This window comes from Oryzias latipes, chromosome 3 (genome assembly GCF_002234675.1).
Source record: "Oryzias latipes chromosome 3, ASM223467v1".
Classification (NCBI taxonomy): Eukaryota; Metazoa; Chordata; class Actinopteri; order Beloniformes; family Adrianichthyidae; genus Oryzias; species Oryzias latipes.
Window position 1 is genome coordinate 19350990 of NC_019861.2, and position 24229 is coordinate 19375218.

General features: G+C 41.1%; 2 protein-coding genes across 2 annotated transcripts in view; one reads left to right on the plus strand and one right to left on the minus strand.

The window, feature by feature from the left end:
* The window catches only part of pde3b (phosphodiesterase 3B), a 42024-nt gene extending 39527 nt beyond the window's left edge, over nt 1-2497 (minus strand). Inside the window, exon 1 of the mRNA XM_011489431.3 lies at nt 1283-2497. Coding sequence (XP_011487733.1) covers nt 1283-2170 — 888 coding nt within the window. The 5' untranslated portion in view covers nt 2171-2497. The remainder of the gene's footprint in view (nt 1-1282) is intronic.
* Nucleotides 2498-8577: 6080 nt separating this feature from the next.
* On the plus strand, nt 8578-23949 carry copb1 (coatomer protein complex subunit beta 1). Its single transcript, XM_004067018.4, has 22 exons — nt 8578-8707; nt 10189-10341; nt 12649-12878; nt 15135-15304; nt 15397-15511; nt 15607-15699; nt 15795-15932; nt 16084-16203; nt 16428-16535; nt 16636-16782; nt 16891-17036; nt 17134-17230; nt 20985-21145; nt 21236-21356; nt 21447-21674; nt 21904-22083; nt 22420-22564; nt 22667-22786; nt 22869-23014; nt 23137-23226; nt 23342-23497; nt 23661-23949. The coding sequence occupies exons 2-22, from the start codon at nt 10251-10253 to the stop codon at nt 23718-23720; spliced, it is 2862 nt and encodes a 953-aa protein (XP_004067066.1). The 5' UTR covers nt 8578-8707; nt 10189-10250; the 3' UTR covers nt 23721-23949.
* Nucleotides 23950-24229: the final 280 nt, after the last annotated feature.

A 24229-nucleotide genomic window follows, 5' to 3' on the forward strand; every position in this document is an offset into this window, starting at 1 on the left:
TTGTTTGGAAGCGAAAAGGCCTCATCTCTGGTTAGCTGTTGTTTGTTTGGTTTTCTGAACAGGATGTGGACGGGGCCTCACGTTTTACTGAAGCCATGATCCTCTAGGACCCATAAAATGTGGAAGAAAGTGGCACATCATAATAGCAAGATGTTTTTTTCTTCTTCTTCAAAGTCGGTTGCATAATAACTGGAAGTACTGCAAAACAGCAGCACCGTAATTTATGACTACTATCAACAGATGATAAAAGAAAATATCACAGCAGCTCTTTAGAATGTTAAGCTTTATCCATTCTTTTTTTTTAGAATTTTGTATATTCTGTATGCTTTTGTGGAATTTAGGATAGAATATATATATATATATATATATATATATATATATATATATATATATATATATATATATATATATAAAACAGCTATGCGTAAACTGTTTCAGTTATCAAGGAAGGCATTAAGAAATATCAATCATGCAAATTGTTTCATTTTAAAGTTTACGCCTTTCCAATTTTTCTAAACAAAAATGTATACATACTGTTTATTAAGATAAGCGACAAGTTTATGTATATTTAAACAACGTTTTTTCTAAACCAAAATGACACAAAAAGGTCAATTTTGTTTAAAAAAAAACAACCTATCAACCAATCAAAGGGATTTTTAACTGTTTATAGAGTAAAACTTGAGGCTAACTATTATTATGATCTAGAAAACGTCTAAAAACAACTCATAGAAACTCATGTGTTCAACTTGTATTGTACTTGGAATGTTATAGGACCTGCATTTTATAGATGTTAATACGTTTTATTATATACGAATATATTGGGGGCAACTGAAGCATATATTTAAGGCATTTTTTGCTCCTTTTTTTATCCATATTAGTTTACTTTCTTTTATTAGGACCATTTACTAAGGTTATTTAATGAAATGATAATAAACAAAAACGAATAAAATAATATGTTATTATTCTTTTGAAGCTAGTACCATAGTCCAACTTTGAAGTGGTCCATTTAAGTAGCTTGAGCAGCTTTTGTTAACACAAAAATGTATTTCTTTAAACGAACTTCCAGATTGCAGGTCAATGGAACCGACTACTTCCTGGAGTTTTTGCATAATTAACCAGCAGCTAGACGTGCACGCTCCCCTGTTCGCTTTGGGTTGACAGGGCTGTCTTCGGGCTCTTGCACGTGTGTGCACTGACTTTGGGGCCAGCACAGTGGATCATCTGCGGGCCTATTTTAGAACCCACGGAGACAGTCGTGTTCCTGCGGGACATGATGACCTACCTGCTCTCTAGATATGCAGGGCAACGAAGGTCTGCGGGGCATTTTACAACTGCCATAATAGCTGGTCGACGTTTCTCCGAGGGAAACGCAGCTGGACCGTCTCCTCGGTCTGATGACGGGGACCTTCTCCTCCACGTTCGAAGTCCCGCTTTGCGCGTCCCTCGCCGGGTAGTAGCGGTCAAAACAGAGCCCCAACAGGCAGCCCGACACCCCGGCGAAGCACGCCAGGAGCGGTCTGAGGAGTGCGGGCAGACCGCTCAAACTTGTGAAAGACACCAGCCATACAACGCTGGCGAACACCAGGATGAGGACGCTGTGTTTGAGCTTCAGAGTCGGGATCAGCGTGAGCAGACCCACACATCCCAACACGAACAGCAACCTGCCCACCATTTGCATCTGGTGCTGGTCCTCTCCCCACTGCAAAAAGCGCAAAACCAGAAAATCTCCGAGGAAACAGGACGCTGGCAGCGACACCAGCCAACATTTGCTGCTCTCCTTCTTTTTCCTCCTCAGGTAAAATGTTAGAAAGAAGAAAGCACATCCTAGGCTGAAGAGTGGACTGATGGACTGGGAGAAGCCCGACAAAAAAGTCCGCAAATCCCATAGCGAGTCACTTTGCAAGGTCCTGGAAAGGAGAAAGGAAATCGCGAAAACAACAAAGGCGCCGACGTACAGGGCTGAGACCTTTAACAATTTCGAATTGAAAACGTCCTCGTTGCAAAACCTGCACAAGCTGAACAAAAATCCCCTCTGGGGGTCCTGTTTCAGGGGGGTGACGCAGCTCTTCACATAGCCGTTCCTGAAGCCCTCCGAGCTGTTTACACTTCCAGCCCCGTCGTGGTGCCTTATTTTGCCGTGGAGAACCTCTGCTTCCTCCCGCGCGGCCATAGCTGGCGCCTGGCTCCTTTGTGTCCTCTCGCAAGTCCCCCTTCGCCCACTATTCACGCCGTATTAACGCTGAACTACATGACAGCAAACGCACTCCATGGTCACTCTAACGTGCTCCTACACTTGGACTAAAGAAAGAAGGTGAGATGTTTTTTTCCCCCAGAAATGGGGCTCTCTGTCGCCCCCTATAGGCTACAACTGTGATGTGGAGCCCAGACCCGGTCCAGCAGTTTTTCGACGCAAGTATTTCAAAGCAGACACTATTTTGGAGTATTTTACTTCGACAAAACACTTTTAAACTATTCTGTAAGACGACGCACAGGCCGGTTTGTAATCAGCCTCCATTCAAACATGTATTTTATTAAGAAAAATCAACTTTCTCTAATTGAAGCGCCTGTCACTGCTCTCATTTAACAATTCAAAAACATGTCTAGAACTAGAAACATTTTACAAAAGTCCATACGAGAAGTTCTATGAATGATGCAGTCTAGGACCATTCCCATCAGGCACTGTGTTGTTTTCAAATGCAACATTTTCTAATCTATTTTAGTACACAATTAAAATGTTCTTCCTCTATTTTCAATGAAAATGATAATTTTAAAAAAGAGTGCAAAATAAAAAGTTCAATATCAAATAGGCCCAGAAAGTTCAGTCATAAACAGAAATCAATAAATATCTGGTAAGTGGCCCCATCGTGTGTCGCTTTATCACGCCACTCTGTTATCAATTAGTTGTACTGACTAGGAGGATCAGAGGATCACCGAGTGATGGATCCAAACAAACCACTAGGGGGGATAACGTTACAGGAAATGAGCTGCACTAAATTGGTTATCACGAGGAGGAAAGCGCCATCCACCTTTCAAAAAGAGCCTCTTTTTATATCCAGGTGTAAAAGCTGCCGACCTAGTTTTGAATTAAAATGAGAGATAAGTGTATATAGGCTGCTACTTTTACAAAAAATAAAAAGATTTAAGATGAATATGTTACAATAAATAATAAAAACCGGTTTTATTTTCAAGTTTACTGAACAATTAGTGCAGAATTGCAAAAAAAATAAAAACAAGATAAACACCAGTTGAAAAGTTATTTTTAATGTTTGGAAAAACATAATCTGATGTTTTTCCTTTGTGACTGTTTCCAAAGTGAGTTCCAAGAGTTATTATTGTTTTTGCAAAATAAATAAGCTTTCCTGTTTGCTCTTCTGTGCAAATGTCAAAGGTCTGTCATTTTACCTTTACACTCTTGTGACATTTGATGTCTTACAAAGGTATCACTCTAGTCCATTTTGATATCTCCCATGCCATTACTTGGCAAAAGCAGTCTATTTAAGTGTACTACAATTAAACTTTATCCATACGAAAAGTGAGCTAGTATACTTGAAGTCTAGCTTTTAGATACTATCAATGTATTGTATTCAATTCAATTCAAACAACTTTAGCAGAACTTTATGTAACATGTTTCTGTTTTGTACAGTTAGTGACTGAAACCAGCGGATAATCGAGAAAGTTTTTACATTTTCAATGAAAGCATAAGATAATCTCATCAGAATGTCACTGCCGGTTCCAAATTATTTGAATTTTCTCAGGAGGCATTGTCTCTGAATGCACAAAGATTGTTCTCAGGTACATGTGTGCTCCTTAACAAGCTTCTCAGCGAGGATGGAGTTGAAGTTTGCAAACAGGAGCCTGGCTGTGCTGTTGGGCATGTCCAGAAGCTTATGAATGATGTTCATGATGAAGATCTTTGCTTCATCAACACTGCTGGCAGCTCATCCATGATTGGATTGTTTAGCTTTGTGACGACCTTTATGATCCTCTCCATGAACTTCATTGCCAGAGATGTAAAAGCCACAGGATAGAGATTATTCAGGACCACAGGTTTGCCTTTTTTCTCAATGGGGATTACTGTGGAATGTTTCCAATGCGTAGGTACTGTGCTGCTGGACAGAGAGCTCTGGAACAGATGGTAAAACACCCCTGCCAGTTGCTCAGCACAGGGTTCACCCACAGATGTTGTCTGGTAGCTGATTTTCTTTTTGTCCTTTCCTTTTTGGTTTTCACAACCTCTGCTGTGTTTGGGAAAGTCAGAAAAGATTCCTTAGTTCTGAATGAGGAAATGGCTGAATTGATCTGATTGATGTTATGCTTCTCAAATCTGTTGAAGAAGCAGTTGTGGCCGTTGGGAAGAGAAGTAGAGCTCAAAGCTGCCATGTTTTTGACACCCTGCCAGGCTGCACAAAGATTCCCTGTTGCAAAGGACTATTCTCCGTAGTTTTTGTAATCCTGCTTGACCCCTGTTGGTTGACCTCCTTGTTAACCTCTCTCTTTTTTAAGCCTCACCACAGGCTAAGAAAATTCTCTTTTTTTTTTGTTCGGGTTGGTTTTAAGAGCTATGGTTACCATGGGTGTGTTGTTGGGCTAGATGGTAACTTTTTTTTGAAGGGGATACTACTGTCCACACAGAAAGAGATGTAAGCAGACACTGTCTCCACCTGTTTGTTGATGTTGGAGGAGGATGTGAGGATGTTCCAATAGGTGGTTTCAAAGCATCTCTGCAGCCTATCAATACTCACTGTTGTCCACTGTTTAATGTCCTTAATTGTTTTCTGTGTCCTCCTAAGCACTGGGCAGTAAAATGGACCAAGTACTATACTTACTAAAATCAACTTCAAGTGTGCTACTTTTTTGTTGAGGGATCTTGATAAACAAAAATGAGATCTTTTAAAGGAATGTAAGCATCCGCAAAATTCACAAAAAAATATTTTAATCTTACATCAGAATTCCCCTCTGGGAAAGTCCTGTTTGCAGACAACACCACAGTCATTGGGATCTTCAGGGATGGCGATGAGTCTGCTGACAGAGGAGAAGTGGAACAGGTAATCCTCTGGTGCAGCAAGATCCACCTGGAGTTTAACTCACTTACAACATTGGAGATGACAGTGGACTTCAGGAAGACCCCACCCCCCTCAACCTACAATTCTCAACAGCACTGTCCCCTTAACCCTTTTGCTATCCTATGACCCCACCCTTACATTGACGTGTTCTCCCTACCATGACAAAGGTGGATAAAGGTGAAGAGGATTTCATGTAATCCATGAACACCAGTGAAGATCACAAATCATTGAAGAAAAAAGGTTCAACACACTGTCTTGTGGGGTCTAGATGACCCAACTCCCAATGTTAACGTGCCAAGGATAGCACAAGGGTTACCAGACTCACGCAGCTTCCTAGGGTCCTCCATCTCACGCGACCTTGAGTGGACCTATCACACCGACTCACTCCGGAAAAAAGCTCAGCAGAGGTTGTACTTCCTGTGACAACTTAAGAAGTTCAACCTGCCTCAGGAGCTGCTGACGATCTTCTACACAGAAATAATCCAGTGTTCCCTGACTACATCCATCGTCGTTGGATCTGCAACTAGAGATTCATCAGATCTGCTGAGAGGATCACTGGTTCCAGCCTTCCCTCCATCCAGGATCTGTTCTGGTCCAGGGTCAGGAAGCGGGCTGGTAGAATCGCTAAAGACTCCTCTCATCTTGGACACTACCTTTTCAGCCTCCTCACGTTAGGGTGGAGTTTCAGAACAATGTGCGCCAAAACCACTCGCCACAAAGTCAGCTTCTTCCCCCGACCTGTCACTTTCATGAACTTCTGACCAATCACAGATTATGGAAAAGAGACATGAGAATTGTCACACAGAAGTACTGTTGTATTTTATTTATTTTTATTTATCGTTATATTTTTCTTCATATTTTTTTTTTTTTTTTTGTCTTTACCTTTTTCCCATTGTTGCTTGGTTTGCACGAGAGCATGAGACACCAAAGCTAATAAATTCCTTGTATATGCACTGTACTTGGCCAAGAAAGCCGATTCTGATAAAACCATGAACACATATTTCCAAAAGTAATTTACTTACTGTGTAGTTAAGATTAAATTAAGAAGCAGATCCACCTGTGACAGAGTACATAATAAATCTATTCCTCACGTTGTTCCAAATTTGTCAACACTCTATAAAATTAGTGACTTTTGGGCTTATTTTATGGGTTCATGTCCCTCTACCTTTTTTTTTTTGACTACCAAATATTTCATCACAGACTAGACACGTCTTCTGTTAAAAAATAGCTGTTTTTTTCTGTTTCAGTACTTAATTTTTGTTCTAATGTTAAATTATCATAACTTTTAAGTGTACACATCCCACCAGCTGTGTGAAGGGTATGTCACATCGTCAAAAGCTTTAAAGTACTCGACTCCTTTTTTCAGCCACTTTGATTTGGATGTAGAATCAAGCTGTTACCAAAAAGATGTCACTTCATTCACTTAAAAAAGGCTGTAGTTTTAAAATAAACCATACATTGTCAGTGATGGCCAACAGCTAAGATATTGACCCTAAATTTGTTGAAAAAACGATTAATTCAATAGAGACTCAATTCCACAGAGAAAAAAACAAAAAAGTTATTGAATGGAGTCTGGGAATGTGGGAAACTTGGATCGCAGGCCTCAGCCATGACTAGTGATAAGAAGTTTTGATGATAATAACAGGAAACACACAGATGGATAAAATTACTTCATTTCCCACCAGAGGTGCTGAATAGAGAAAAACAGAGCCATGCTAACATGGGAAGATTTTCTGTTCCCCAAAATCTAACAATGCTTAAGGATGAGAACAAATAAACAATGCAATAAAATAAAAATAAAAACGGACAAACCAAACTTGTCACCAATGTAAGCTGGTAAAAAAAAGCACACTAGTGTTTAATATAGCCCTTTGACTTGTCATCATCTGACAAATGACTTTTTGACTGCAGACATTTTACCATAGCGCAGCAGGAAAAGCACTTATGTGATTAATAAAATTAACAATGACTGCACATGATTAAATTTAACCCGGTCTGGCATTGTGCATGCTGGCTCATTGCTCTAATGTCATTTGTTGCACCTGCTGCCAGAACAAATGTCTGCTGTGAAAAGGTCAGGGAAAAAGTGGAGCACAGCACTTTTGTCAGTGATGCAGATTGCATGGTGAACTTCTTGCTGTGTTTTACATTGCAGCGTACAGAGCAATAAATGGCATAGAAAAAAGGTCAATGGCAAAAAGAGTCTCTCTCCTGCACCACAAAATGATGCATGAACTTTATTCAAGTGGCCTAGGTTTTTGCATTTCATTTGAGATCCTATATTTGTTTGCAAATTCAACTTGCGAACAACTTTTCAGTGGACTTTCAAACATCTCAAAATCCATGCAAACAGACTATGCATGGTTCCTTCTTGTTAATCAGTGTAGTAGTTGCAAAATAAAATTAACATAATGTTTTTTAACTGAATACTTTCAAAACCCCTTCCTCAGCCGAAGAGTTTCAGATTCCCCCAGAAAAATCTAAATTTCCTGATTGAGTAGGAAAATAAGGTGTGCTTTTTTAGTTGCTACACTATATGTAGTCCTCCACTGAAGAGCAGCCGTCCACTTTTCAACATGAACAGAGAAAGTTAGTGTATTCCCATAGTAAAAAGACTCTTTCAAGTTCTTCAGAGGTTAAAAATGTCTCACCTCAACACAGGTAACACACAGTTTTTCTCTGTTGGAGTCAAGCATGAAAAAAAAAATCCACATTCAGCATCCCGAAAACCAGTCAGAAGATAAAAAAAAAAGAAAGTTTCCTCAGCACAGGAGTATTGATGTTTTCTAGCACTCTGGACAGAAGCCTGGATCAAAGTTGAATATGTTTTTCCCCCAAATTCCAAGAAGAAGGTCAAATTACCCAGCTTAACACACTCTTGTGTTCCTCCAAGATGATTTAACTGAAAATGAGTCCATAAAACAGAAACTGTCAGATCAATACGAGACAAAGGCTTCTCAACATCCACAGTCTTGGAGCAGCTGGAGTAACTTGAGTATAGATTTAATAACTTGCCAAGCGCCTAGTACAAAAAGTAAAAAGGAGACAGACCAGTCATATATGACCTTCCTCTGTTTAATATGAAGTGCTGCTTGTCGTAACCAAAACATCCAGCTCTCGTCAGGAGGATCCTGGCTGAGTGGAGCCATCACACCCTGCAGTGAAAAAGTAGCTGGGCAGGCTTTAGTCTGAAAGCAAACAACCTGAGTGTGGCATCAATCACTTAATGAATCCAGTGCATGTGCCTGTCAAATCAAGAAGGGGAAAAAAAGAAAGATAACACTAACAGGCACTCCCATAACTGTTTGTTGGAAATAAACCCACATACTGGGTTTACTTTAATCAATAATAGTTTAAAAAAAAGCGTGTGTTTTGATTTCTAAACGTTTGTATTTAAATTGTAAATCAAAGAAATGGAAAAATACATTCCCATGTTTAGCGGTCGGTTTATGCGTTGCGCGTTTGAACCTACCGGCGCACCGTAGTTGTGATGTGGCTCAGAGAGCAAGTTTCTTCCACGTCACTAGGAAGTGGAGCTGACGGGGAAAAGGGTACCATCGCTCTTTTCACAGGGACCTTTACACATGTATACGTTTAAAATTGGACATTGAAGGTGACATCGGAGGACACAGACGTACAATAAGGTAGATTATGTTATGCAATTAGTTTAAATGTTGTGAATAATAAGCATTTAGTAACGAGGCGGCTAGCCATCGCAACATTGTCCACCATTTCGTTGCAAGATTAGCCGGTGTTTAGCTAACGCTAAAAATGCGAAAGTAGTAATTCTAACTTAACCAAACTAGCTGCGTATTTGATTTAATTGTTCATTTAACCGGTTAATATACGTTTTTTTCGTGTCTAGCGGTTTGGTGCGCATACTCGTAGCGACATTTAAGTGAAATATAGTTTTTTTTTTTCGGTGTACTACTAGCAGCACTGGCAGGCACCTGTGACTGTATCCCAACGATTTTCTCCTTTTTTTTCTTACCTAGACTGGAAGTTTTATTCGCTTTAAATGAGTTCTTAGTTTTATATATCAGGATAACAGCCCTTTAAAATGTTTATTACATTCAGAGGAATAGTTGGCAAAGACTTTCAGTCAGGGTAAACCTGTAATAATAAATATAGCTCCAAGATTTTTATTTTGAAAAAGTAACTGTTTGATTCAGTTGTTTTTTATCGAGACATGATGGACAAAACTCACTCTGCAATTTTTATACACACAGATGGTTTGATAGCCTTAAAGTATGAAATTATGTTTTTTCAAACATTTATTGTTTAGGTTTAAATGATTTTTACATATAAAAAAGCTGTGTTGTGGCTTGTTTTATTTTTAAATTTGCGTATGTTTGTATAATATTAGCTTCTTTTTCGCTTAACTTTTTAATGAAATATGACACAAAAAATGTCATATTAAAAAAAATATTCTTAGAATTTTCTGCAAAGGGATATCACAATACCAGAAATTAGGCCTGCACAATATACCGCAAATGTATCGTTATCGCAATATCCAGCTCTGCAATATGCATATCGCAAAAGACGGCGAATATCGCAATAAATCGCAAACCCAAAATGTGTTAAAACAATCTTCTAGCAGCTTGAAGCATTTAACGAATCAAATAAATCCCTTTATGCTTTGACCAATCAGATGGACTCCTTCCCATTGTTGACCAATCAGATGGAGGCCTATTATGTTAGATGTTTGTCCCCCATGTCGATGAGAGTCATTTGGAGTATAATTTTTAAACTGTTGCAATGAAATGGCAATGATGTTTTTGTTTATTTTTCTATTTGTTTATTTACCGCAAATTTATCGTTATCGCAACATTGATCACTAATATCGCATATCGCAGGTTTTCCTCATATCGTGCAGCCCTACCAGAAATGTAGTTGTGACAATAATGCTAAAATTAAACTCATTTGGATATGTATATCCAGATGGGAAAAGCGCCACATATCTTTATTATTTTTCTTCTTCTTTTGAGGCCAGGAAATCAATAACTGTTAATCCTTTCAGTCAGCCCTTTTTTTGTGTTAGTTTTCTTATGTTTTCTAATTTAACTATTGATTTCTTCACTTCTTGTCTGACAATTTCACAGTTTTTCTTCTGTTTTTTTTACAGGTATTATCCGAAGAGGGATACTCATTGCAATTTGTTTGGCCATAAACAAGCTCAGCAGCAAAATGACGGCTGCAGAAAACGTTTGTTACACTCTCATCAATGTTCAGTCGGATTCCGAGCCCCCGTCCGAAGTCAGCCTCAAAGCTGATCTAGGTAGAGATATTACTTTTCATGTTGTTCTTAAATTCAAAGCTTTTTTGAATTGGTCTCGATTGATCACACATGATCATACTGGCGATGCTCGATCTGAATTTATCAAACTTATCAGAAAAAGAGAATGTAGGCCTGGTTAATTAGAATAATATACACATTTTTTTCACGTTTTCACATGTTTTCTAGGGATTATTTATCAGAATATCCATAGATAAAATGAATTGGATGCTTTATTACATAGTAGTTCACCAGCTGTGTTTTTTTTTTATCAGTAACTGCTTATTGACAGGGCTTAGAAATGCCACGTCTTCTTAAAATTAAGTGTTAAGTCGATCCTTTTTTTTCATATCAATTATTGTTGCAGCTTTAAAATGAAAGACTTCAGTTGTAAATGTACTTAGATTGAACTGTTTTCACTTAAAAACAATTTTAAAAATTAACAGCAGCTCTGCAGGCAGTTTAGATATGCTTATTCAAGTTAAATGTGCTTCAGTCCGGTTCAAGTTGTCAAAAATAATTTATTTTGTTGAGGTGGTTTTGCAAAACTACAAAATAAGATATTGTTGGCAAATTTATTTTCACATCTTTTCAAATTGATTAAACACTCAAATATTGATCCAATACAACCAGGGCTCCAGACTGCGAGCAATTGGTCGCATTTTGCGACCAAAATTTGAGAGTGTGCGACTAAATTTTACATCCAGTCGCACATGTGCGAGCAGTAAATTTGCCTCCCCCACCCTTCGTATTTTTTTTATACATTAAACGTGGAAGGGGCACGTCAATGATCTATGAAATAATCAATGAGACGCGAGCGCACACGCACGCAGGCAGACACACACACTCGTGCACATACTCATGAAACGCAAGCACGAACACTCTCGCGTGATGCCTGTGTGTTAGGCGGCCACTGCGTGTGAGAAGAATAGGGAAAGTCACTGTGAGTGGCTAAAATGCGTGTAGGGGGAGGGGCCTAGAGCTGACCAACCAATCACAGTGGGGTATATGACTCTTGGGGGCGTGACAATGACAGGGTTTTGCAAGCAGGAAACTTGACAGCCCCCTCCCCGGACCACATTAAGGAGTTCTTTACTTTCCTTTCTAGAACGTATCTATTCGCTCGTAATTTTCTAAATACATGCAGTCCGTGCTGAACTTTTCTCTGGGTCACACAGATCCGGAGGAAGGTTTAGGTTTTGGTTACGGTTACGGCGGCGCATCATACGGGTTACGGCAGCACACCGCACCTGTCCCGCGGGAGTCGGGTCAGCTGAGGAGAATAAATGCCCCACACCTACATGCGTGACAGCTAACGGGGCTTGAACTTTAAACACGCTCGAGCAAAAACAACATTAGTTTTAGACACACTGAAAATACGTGGGGAAAATGCAACGATAGACGTGTTTGAGATGAACCAGCACCTCGCCTGGATCGTTGGGGAGACCAGGCGGGGGGGGGGGGGGGGGGGGGGGGGGGGGGGGGGGGCTGTGAGATGAAAGCGAATCTGCAGCAAGACTGAAGGAGAACAGGAAATTGGAGTTGTCCTTAACATTCAATTTAGATTTAATATTCTTCTCCCCCTTAGTATGATCTGTGTTATTATATATTTTATGATTATTTTAATGTTTTGTAATGTATGTAGCCTTTTTTAATGAATTGGTATTTTAAATTATTTTAATTAATCACTCCACTACAAAAACCATCAGGACACATGTCCCATAATGCATTGTTTTGTAGTCTGTAGGGCAGCTTTCAGTCAGTTCAGTTTCCAGCTGTGTCCGGGTAGGTTTGCCCCTTGCTCCCACCCCTTTCTCGCGATATTTTTGCGATGATTGACAGTTAATGTTGGAGCAAAAACAAATATACATCTCACACCAGGTGATCTGCGCAGCGTTGAGTCCACCTGGGTGATCTCAAACACGCTTGTTGTGCATCTTGGCTGCACCTATTTGGTGTCACAAAGATAAATTTCCATCCGTTTTCTTTACTTATTTGTACTGTCATGACAGCGATGCTTTTGTCAGTTTACCTGTTGTTGCATCTTCAAAAGTGCAGAATAAAATGTGACACTGAATTTGAAACAGCACATTGTAATATCTGCATCTATTATTAAAGTATTTATTAGTAATACAGTGGAAATTAGTAGATTTGGTTAGAATGTTGATTTACGGTGTGCGCCCCTAAATTTTCTGGTTGTGCCCCTAAAATTTTCAGTTAGGGGCCACTGTGCTCCTAGTGAAAAAAGTTAGTCTGGAGCCCTGAATACAACATGATGAAACGATGCATCCAAATAATCTTCTTCTGCAGAGAAGGGAGAGATCAAAGCGAAGACGGAGGCCCTGAAGAAGGTCATCATCATGATCCTGAATGGGGAGAAGTTGCCAGGCCTGCTTATGACCATAATTCGCTTTGTGCTGCCACTTCAAGACCACACCATCAAGAAGCTGCTCCTGGTTTTCTGGGAGATCGTCCCTAAAACGACTCCAGATGGAAAGCTGCTTCAGGAGATGATCCTGGTCTGTGATGCCTACAGAAAGGTAGGCTGCTGCTTGAAGAATTTCTTTATATTATTATAACATGGTTGAGGAAGCCACAAAACATGGCTTTGCCACCATCTACATTCCCAAGACCACCTGATAGCAGCAGAGTAGGGCCTGATTACCGTAATTTCCGGACTACAAGCCGCTACTTTTTTCCTGCGCTTACAGCCCTGCGGCTTATTCAGTGACGCGGCTAATTTATGGATTTAATTAGTGGCCGCCATGTACGTACTTTCGAACTCAGTGAATAGTTTGAATTCTTTATCTAACACCAAGCACAAGACATTTATATTCAACACACCTCTAAGCAGCCAAACAGCATGGACTTGACTTCAGGTCTTAGACACTTCAGTCATGGTTCAAACAAAATGAAACACGCATGCCCGGCCGCATCCCAGAATCCTTTGGTGCCATTAGACCCAACGTGCACCAGATCGCCGCTACAATATGATGAAGCTTTCAAGTTAAAAGCAATTGTTAAAAGCAGCGTAAAAAAGTCCACCGTCACCAACGGGTTTGGAAAAGCCGGTTTGCTGCGTGACGGAGAGAACAGCGCATGGAGTGAATTTACACTCCATTTACGGTTTCTAAGGAAACCGTAAAAGCAGAATTTTGCTTTGAAAAACTCACAGCCTCCGTGTGAGCTGGAGACATCTTCTCCTGCTGATTGAGCTGCGGGGCCGATGGCAGTCTGAAGGCTCCCACACGTAACAACGCACCCGCCCCTCATACACAAAACGTACAGTATTAAGTCCGATTGCTTTGCACAGAAACGATTTGCTCGGTCCACCGGCGCAATGGGGACGAAGTGCTCCTCCTTGAAGCTGCCCTGGCCAGAGGTGTCGGAGTAGATAGGAAGGGGAGACAAGGAGCGCGCGGGGCGGGAGCGGAGCGCAGAGGCGTCCGCGGAGTGCAGAGGCTTCTGAATTCTGACGCACGCGCCGCACTGAGGCGCGCGTATCGCGCTGAGGCGCGCGCTTTTCAGTCGCCGCTGCTGTATTTTACCGGTGTGTTTTTTAACCAGCCCTGTTACTCCCATAACGCTGCCGCGACACAAGCGGAAGGAGAGCTGTACCCGTTCACCCCTCCATGCACTGCTGATACTTGCTCATTCTTAAACACGTACTACAGAATGGCGAGCCGGGCATTGGCCCCGCCTTTAGCCCCTAAGACTCATGGGAAATGTGGAATCGCGGATGTAAATTTCCTCATCATAACTGAGGGATGTAATGTTGATTATATGGTTACTGTTTCTAATTTTATGTATGATACCTAGATTGTCAATAAGTAAAAAAAAAATGAAATAAAAACACCATAACTGAGGAACTTGTGAACAGAATATAGGTCCATGCTGTTTGACAGTTGTTGACATATACAAATACATGAGCCTGAGTCAAAGCTAACTCCACCCACAATGTGCTAATGATTTGCACTCACTCTGGGATGCTGGCCGTGATCTGTCAGGATGACAATATCGCCTAACACATGCGCGGCTTGTACACTGACGCGGCTTGTGTATGTATAAAACTAATTAAACATGTGAAAATGGGTGGGTGCGGCTTGTAATCGGGTGCGCTTTGTAGTCCGGAATTTACGGTAGTCTTTGGATGGGAGACAGCCTGGAACTGCCAGGTGCTGCGAGTTCCCGCCACCACATGGGGGCACTTTCCTCTGTTTCCTTGTACTATAAAGCCAAATCTCATGTGATTCACTATAGTGGCCCTATAGGAATAAACAAACATTGTATTGGATGCAGCAGCTCGGTAAAGTTTGTAGCATTTTTAAACAGACTTTGATTTGAATTTTTAACTTGCTAGTTTGTTTCAATGATCTTTTTAGTCAGTTGTTGGCTTCAGACAGGTTGGTGATTTGACCCACAGGAGACAAGAACTTTATTAGAATCTCTGCATGTGACATCCGACTGTTAAAAACAGATAAAAAAGCACTGTGCTGCATTAGTTTAATTATGATAAACATTTGCAACTTTACATTTATTTCTAAAGATTTTTTTCCACTATTTTTCTTATGGCAAACCCAAATTGTGTCCAGTTTTTGGATAAGCAGTTTAAAATTATATTAATGTACTCTTTGATAATGTTTTCCATCCTGATTTTTAGTCCACATGTTTGTGAAACTTGCCTTTGCAGTGTTTTCTTCCATGAAATGCACTCATTTAAAGCTAAAGGTGTGAAGGTGTGGACCCCTTTAAATATTGAAGCAGTTGTTTTCAAACTTTTTTTTGTAATAACTCAGGATCTTCAACATCCCAACGAGTTCATCCGTGGTTCCACTCTGCGTTTCCTGTGCAAACTGAAGGAGTCGGAGTTGCTGGAACCTCTCATGCCTGCCATCCGCGCCTGCTTGGAGCACCGCCACAGCTATGTGCGCCGCAACGCCGTCCTGGCTATTTACACCATCTACAGGTGCCAGATGCTCATGAATGCATTTTCACATGCATCCCACAGAGTATGCATACTATTAGTCTGAAGATTGTTAAGCAATTTGATCTGTTCAGGAACTTTGAGAATCTGATTCCGGACGCTCCAGAGCTGATCCACGATTTCCTCGTCAATGAGAAAGACGCCAGCTGTAAGAGAAACGCTTTCATGATGCTGATTCATGCAGATCAAGTGAGTAGTGTTTTGGAATCTACCTGTTCCTATTTGTAGCACTAAAATATTCAGATTCAAGGCCAAACTAATTGTTTTTTCATCACCTTCAACAGGATCGAGCTCTGGATTACCTCAGCACATGCATTGACCAAGTGCACACTTTTGGGGACATCCTGCAGCTGGTCATCGTGGAGCTGATTTATAAGGCGAGCCAGGCGCTTGAGCACTACACAGTTTAAAAGCACGAAAACCTACAATCGGATCAGATTTCAAATAGAAGCCCTTTTTGTTTCCCTGTTAGGTTTGCCACGCTAACCCTTCTGAGCGAGCGCGGTTCATCCGCTGCATCTTCAACCTCTTGCAGTCCTCAAGTCCAGCTGTGAAGTACGAAGCTGCAGGCACTCTTGTTACCCTCTCCAGTGCTCCTACAGCTATCAAGGTACATTGTCATGACTTTTATCATCAATTTAGTGAATATATTCTCATATTAGTATAACTCTCAGTTTCCATGCAACACATATACTGCTTAGAGCTGATAGCATACTGTATTTGATCAGTTTCTAAATATGTGGCCTTCTCTGTTGCTCCAGGCTGCTGCCCAATGTTATATTGACTTGATCATTAAAGAGAGTGACAACAACGTGAAGCTGATTGTTCTTGATCGTCTGATTGAACTGAAGGATCATCCCACTCATGAACGGGTTCTCCAGGTGGGTCGACATTTTTAGAAATAAAAGTAAAGTTCCTAAACACTAAAAAAAGAAATTCACATTCAAATGTGGTGAGTTTAAGTTATCAAATGGTCTCTCTTTTTACCAGAAAATTCATTAACATATAGTGAAACATATTGTTTGTCTGGTCGAGACCCAGTTTTCAGTTTGTCAATTGTTCAATCTGCTGAGACTTCTCTTAGTTGCCTCCATATTTTTTTTAGGACCTTGTAATGGACATCCTCCGTGTCCTCAGCACTCCTGACCTGGAAGTCAGAAAGAAGACCTTGCAGCTGGCGCTGGACCTCGTCTCTTCTCGTAACGTGGAGGAGGTCTGCAGCATATTTAGCACATCAGTGTTTGTGTAGGTTTTATTTACAAATTGGAGAAGAATTATAACTTGTTGCAAAATGTTTCTGCTTCTCCTTTCAGTTGGTGATCGTTTTGAAAAAAGAAGTGATCAAGACAAACAATGTCTCAGAGCACGAAGACACTGACAAGTACAGGCAGCTCCTGGTGCGCACTCTCCACTCGTGCAGTGTGCGCTTCCCCGATATGGCGGCCAACGTCATACCTGTGGTAATTTATTCCTCCAACTCTACAAACAGGACAGACATTCTGAAATGCCGTTGGTTCCTCAGCCTCCTAAATGTTCGGAGCGTTTTGGTGAACCTGTTTGTGTTCCAGCTGATGGAGTTCCTGAGCGACACTAACGAGGCGGCGGCTGCTGACGTGCTGGAATTCGTGCGAGAGGCGATTCAGAGGTTCGACAACTTGAGACCTCTGATCATCGAAAAGATGCTGGAAGTGTTTCACGCCATCAAAACGGTCAAGTAAGGCTTTCGACTACAAAGCCATTACATAATGTGGAGAGGGGTTTGCAATAGTGCTGGCTTTGACGACATTTGTGTCACAATGGTGCATTTGCAGGATTTACAGAGGAGCACTTTGGATATTAGGGGAATACTGCAGCACCAAAGAAGACATTCAGAGTGTGATGACAGAAGTACGCAGGTCTTTAGGAGAGGTATGTGAGCGCACTGATGTTCACTTTCACTGCTGCTGGAGTCAGAAGTCACCATCCAAATGTAGAGATGTCTGCACAGTCTGGGAAGCCTCCACCTCTTATAGTCTGATTCCCACATTTCCAATACTCTGTCTGTCTTCAGGCTTTCATCTATTAAACTACATTTAATAACATTCCTTTCAAAAGTCAAAATAAAATAATAATAATAATAAATTGGACGCCCACTTCAGCCTGGAACAGGTGAAAATATCTGACATTAAACTGGTCTGTGATGGAAAAAAGGTTGGGGACCACTCCCTTTGGCTGCATTCACACCGGATGTGATTCACGGTCAAGGGCGTCGAGTTTCAATGATAAGTCAATGTACAGACACGATCTAAGGTCCTGCGGCAGGATAAGAACCAATCAGGGACTTAGCTTTGGGCACTTGACATTTACAGTGACTCGATCAAAGGGGAGAAAAATAAATCCAACACGGCTGATTAATGAACTTCCATCCGTTTTACCCGCTGGGGCCGCGGGGTTTCCGAAGGCAGTCCTGGTTACTGTTGGATGAAGGCAGGATACATCCTGGACAGGTCGTCAGCGATCGAGCCTGCTACGACAGCACCTACGGTCTAGCGGCGGCGTTCGCTAGCTCCAGCTCCATGGATTCTTTAATAGGCTGGCGACAGGGGCGCAACTACCCAATTTTATATGTAGGCGGTACGCGGTCACATTTTAAACGCCCCCCCACCATCACACACACAGACATAAATGCACATCCACCCCTCCTAAAGCTACCTAAACACCCCTACAACACTTTAATTGTTTAAATGTGAGGTGAAGGCCACTCAGAAGGACCTTCTGATGAAGGAATGCCCCAGCCTTCTCTTCTGCACCTCTCTGTTCTTCCCCCTCTTCATCATCAGCTGATCGTCTCTCTTTCTCTCTAGTTATCATCGTCATCTGAACCTCTCTCCCAGGCCTGGGCGATAAATCGATCAAATGAATTAATTCGAATTTTTTGTTACGGGCGATTTCAAAAATAACTAAATCAAGTTTTTATGTGGCGCATTTTTGGCTCCCCAGAGCTTCCGTAGCGTTGGTGTCACACGCCGACACGCGACAATCGACGCACGAAGCAGCTAGCGACAGCATGGCTACCGGTGACAGTGGGAAGTTTGTTGTTTGGAACTGGTCTGGGTTTACTGCCACAGACGTGGAGGAAAAGACCCCCCCCCCCACGCTGCCTAAAGCCCATCGGAGTCAGAGGCTCTCACGCGCGCTCACGTGGCACGCGCTCAGTCCTCTTAAACACGCACGCGCCCTGACACAGAAACACATACTCATTCTACAACGCCTGTATAGTTAGTTCGTTAGTTAGTTGTTGCTCATATTTGTTAATAAAGAATACTGCGTTGTAATTAATACTTGTACCGGTATATTCATTTGCGACGCGGCCGCCGTAGGGTTTTGTTTTCGGAGGAGGCGGCCGCTAGGGGGGGGTGTCTGACCGCGACTCCTGCTGCTTAATCATTTTCTCCGTGGAGAAGACGGTGTTTCTTAATTTAATTAAAACCTTAGAGCCCAGATATGAGCTGTATTGTTAATCCTTTAGAAAATGGTGCCACTCTCAAAGTGAATGCTTGTCTCCTTTTAGTCTAGACTACAAAGTGCGACTTAAGACACAGTAAAGAAGTACAGTAACTTTTTTATTTTGGATAGGTGAAAACAAGTTTAGAATAACGAAATTAGACAAAAACAAGACAAAAGTTATATAAAACAAGACACAATTATTTAAACACAAGTCCAAAAAGGAGTAAGAAGAAAAATCTTATACTTAACTTTGATTCCAAGAGCGTGTTCATTTATTTATTATTCATCCCAGAAATGGGGGTTACATTTGTCTTGGGTTTGATTAAATAAAAGCAACATTTGCTTGAACTTTTCTGCCGTTTATACTTATTGCTTTCCTTAAGTAGGGTGGGGGGAAAAAAATTGGGGAAAAATCGGAAGTTGAATTAAAAAAAATAAAATCGGAGATTTTATTTTTAGGCCATATCGCCCAGCCCTACTCTCTCCTTGTTCTTCTCTGTTGGGACTGACTTGTCATGTATGTCTGCACTTGTTTTCCCAAAATAAGTGAACAGGTGGTCAGCAGAACTTTGAACCAGAATGAGCATCTAGGTTTTTGTGGCTTCAGTAGTTTAATTATTCCTACCTGAAATCATCACTGCGTCCTTTTCTATCAGGTGCATCACCAACCTCACGTCGGTCTCCTTCACCTCTTGCGTGTTCTTCTCCACTAAATCCTATGGCCAAGCAACAATTATTTAATGTTTTAAATAAATTAAACATCTGCACATTTTTAAAAATGAAGAATACTATTTAAAAATGACTGACTTGGTATGAACTGGCTTTGCCCTGAACGTCCACCATTAAGACCAGCCAGTTTCTTTCCTCCATCTGTCCTGATTCTTTCTCTCTCTTCTCGTCTTTCTCTCCATCCTCACAGCTGTGTGATATTAACTTTGTGTTTGGAAGATTTTAAAAGAATACAGTGACTAAACTATATGTAAAGCAAGACATACACACACACAAACGATTAATAACAATAAAATAATAGTTCATAAAATAGCAGTTGATATCAGGCAGATTTGTTAAACAGCAGTACCGAACAGAAATGTATCGAACCGAGAAGTGTCGTTCAGCCAAAGTGAGATTAAAAGCAAAAGAATCTAAACTAAATAGTCACTTACAAAAAAAAATAATTATCCAAACCAATATAAACAATATAAAAAAAAACAAAAGCACCATCAAACCCACATCACACATACTTCTCCTTACTTCTGCACATAGGAGCAGCTTTTATCATTATTAGTGCTGTTACGTCATAGGATAAAAACTTTTTCAGTGTTTTGGTACATCTAAGTTATTTATGTTACATCTTAGTTATTTTAAATTATTTATGTCTGTCTGAAACAAAATCAGCACAAACAAGCTCCTTTATTTTCTCTTCCTGATTAGTGATACTGTAAATCCTGCTCAGTACAGCTGCAAGACACTTTTGACCATTTTACTGGTAGCTTTAGCCGGAATGTTTCCAGGCCTGTTTTTATCAGGGCTATAACGTACCTGCTGTCTCTCAGCCATTTAGAGGGACTTTTCTTCATTCCCTCTGCATCTCTGGCATATTCTGTTTGGGGCCTTGATTGTTTTCGATTGCCTTCCCATCTTTAGCATGCTGTCGTCACATGACTACACGATTTTAAATAAAAATAATCAACGGCGAGAGTGCGCTCCGGCACGCTTATGTTCATCTTATTTTCATCGAGACAATAGTAAAAAGATCCTCCAGTTTTATTTTTATTTTTTCTCGGGTTAATTAATGCTCAAACTGGGCATCAGACAGACGGAAGTAACGTTTCAAACGACCATAACTCAGGCGCTTGAGGTTCACCAGGAGAGACAGAAGGATCTGGTGAACCCAGACACGGCGACATGCATCCCCGCTCTCCAAAACACATAAACCCAAGCTGCTCGCTCAACATCATCCATGATTTGGCAACAAAGGAAGTCCAGAAAAACGTTGGTGTTTTCATCGCGGCCTGGGCATCAAGGCGTCGAGCAGTAAATGTAACGGGCGTCCAAAAAAGGCGACTTTGATGCGCAGATGGCGTGGGGTGTGAATGCAGCATTACTCCGCTTACACAACAGGCTTTCCAACCTGGAGCTTTTATTGAAGCTTTCACTTGTCTCCTCCTTTTGTCAGATCCCTATTGTTGACAACGAGATAAAGAAGGAGACTGGTGAACTGAAGCCAGAGGATGAAGTGAGTGCAGCTCCAGCTCAGAAGCTGGTGACAGAGATGGGCACCTATGTGACCCAGAGTGCTCTCAGCTCCTCTAGACCCTCAAAAAAAGAGGAAGACAGGTGAGCACGACTATTTTTAATATCATTATTACTCTGTGATATTCTCACCATTACGTTTTTCAAAATGTTGTTTTTTTTATGTTTTCCTAGACCTCCACTCAGAGGCTTCCTGATGGATGGAGACTTCTATGTAGCAGCTTCCTTAGCCACCACACTAACCAAAGTGGCCTTGCGCTACGTTTTAATTGTTGAAGACAAGAAGAAACAAAACGTAACTGAGAATTTTTTCCCCTCCAAAGAAATCCCTCTTTGAGCTCTTGTGCTGATTGCTCTCATTCCTGCTCCTCCTCTGCCTCCATAGTCGTTTGTTGCGGAGGCCATGCTGATCATGGTCACGGTGCTGCATCTGGGCAAGTCGTCCCTGCCCAAGAAGCCAATCACAGACGACGATGTGGACCGCATCTCGCTTTGCCTGAAGGTTCTGTCAGAGTGTTCGCCGCTCATGAATGACATTTTCAACAAGGAGTGCCGCAAATCCCTGTCACACATGCTGGCTGTCAGATTGGAGGAAGAGAAGCTGTCACAGAAGGTAAACAGTCCACTCAGTCCTCACCTCTCTGTTCAGAAAAATCATTACTGACACAAAACAGAGCAAACATCTGGACTTTACAGCTGGATAATGAGCAGGTAATAAAGTTCAGTACATTTGTGGCCTTGTTTCTAGTCTTTAGATGTGTAACATATAACTCAATTGAATTGATAACTTCAGAGAAAAGAAGGCTCATATTTTGTGGTTTTTCTTTCTCTTTTTGCCACAGAAAGAGTCAGAGAAACGGAATGTGACGGTTCAGGCAGACGATCCAATCTCCTTCATGCAGCTCACAGCCAAAAATGAGATGTGCTCCAAGGAGGATCAGTTTCAGCTCAGCCTGCTGGCTGCTATGGGGAACACTCAGAGAAAAGAAGCTGCTGACCCTCTGGCATCAAAACTCAACAAGGTGCACTGCAGAAAAATCCCAAAGTACAAAGTTTACTTTGTGATCATCCCAGTTTTAGTGCTTTTTTAAAATTTATATTTTAATTTTGAAATCTTTTATGCATTAAACTTGGTAGGTAACGATGTTTAGTCAAAACAGATAAACACAATAAACTCAGTTTTGGCTTGTGATGTGGATGTCAAATAAGTTTAAATTGTTTCTACAGAAGTTCTTTCTGGTGGAAGAAGGAAATCCTGCCAGAAAATGAATGCTAGAACAAACACATCATCTTTAAACATTTATATTTGATTCGATCTTCATGTAAGTAATGTTTTTTTTTTTTTAAATCCACATTAGGTGACCCAGCTGACCGGCTTCTCTGACCCAGTGTATGCTGAAGCTTATGTCCATGTCAACCAGTATGACATTGTTCTGGATGTGCTGGTGGTCAACCAGACTAGTGATACTCTTCAGAACTGCACCCTGGAACTGGCCACTTTAGGTTAGCTCTTTCTACTTTCTGCTTCACTGAGCTAATGCTTCTCAGTTTTTATAGCATCTCTAACTGGCTTGTGCGCCTTAAATGAGCTTTTCTTCTCTGCAGGGGATCTCAAGTTGGTGGAAAAACCTTCACCTTTAACTCTGGCTCCTCACGATTTTGCAAACATCAAGGCTAATGTCAAAGTGGCCTCTACAGAGAACGGCATCATTTTTGGCAACATTGGTGAGATTTTTTTTCTTCTTTTTTTTCCGCTTTCCTGCCCTTTCTGTTATCTAATCTAATGCCTTTGTTCCCTGCTTTACAGTCTATGACGTATCTGGAGCTGCCAGCGACAGAAACTGTGTGGTTCTCAGCGACATCCACATCGACATCATGGACTACATCCAGCCGGCATCCTGCACCGATGCAGAGTTCAGACAGATGTGGGCAGAGTTTGAGTGGGAAAACAAGGTTGTTGTTTGTTTATTTACGACAGGGACCGCATATATTGATTTATCAATTGAGAGAACGTTGTTTACATTCAAAAACCTCTGGAAATTGATGGAATATGTGTGGATCTTTAATCATCTCAGGTGACCGTGAACACCAACATTGTTGATCTGAACGAGTACCTCCAGCACATCCTCAAGTCCACAAACATGAAGTGTTTGACCCCTGAAAAGGTTGGCATTGTTTGTTTGTTTCAGAATTTATCATATAAAGTAGTCAGAGAGTTATTGTTTTTTCAGTTTATATGACAGGATTAATCTTGTTCTTCATTTCCCCTGTAAAACCCAGGCGCTCTCTGGCTTCTGCGGCTTCATGGCTGCTAACCTTTATGCTCGCTCCATCTTTGGAGAAGATGCTCTGGCTAACGTCAGCATCGAGAAGCCCATCCACCTCGGGCCGGAGGCGCCGGTCACCGGACACATTCGCATCCGAGCCAAAAGTCAGGTGGGTCGCAGCTGTTGCAGCGCTAAAGTAAACCACTTCTCAAAAGCACGTTGATGTATTCACCTAGATAAGCGATGAAGTGAAACTTCAAAAACCATCGTATTTGTTGTGGTTTTATTGACATGTTACGGTTTGCTTTAATGCATCTTTCTTGGTTCCACAGGGGATGGCTCTGAGCCTGGGTGACAAGATCAATCTCTCTCAAAAGAAGGCAAACCTCTAAAACAGCTTGTGTTCTCTTGTGTCAGTCATCTTAGTCTTTTCATTTGTGCAGATTAGTAAATCACTATGGTCAGCCACTTCTGCTTTCTTTCTTTTTTTTCCTCTAATCTCCTCCCATTGACAGCTGCACCTCTGTTTTCTTTTCTTTTTTTTTTTTGCTTTGTCCTGTATGATTTTCAATAAACATGTATATTACAGTAAATTTTGCTCCTTTATTAAAAGTTTGTACGAACATTCTACTGAAAAGTTGCATTTTATCTTTAATGCAGGGTTTTAGTAATTTAGCCAAAAGGTGGTTTTGGCCTTTAGAAGCAGAGGGACTCTGCATCCGCCCCTTATCTTCCGGCACTAATTAGAATTCCTCACATTCCTCCTGTGATATCTTGCAGTGAAACTGACTGGAATATTTTTTATTTTTTTGAGTCTGCAGTCTAAACCAACTAAAGCAGACACTTTTCTTTTAAACAAAGTCAAAATATTTTCCATAGTTTACTGTTGCTGAGATAGCGA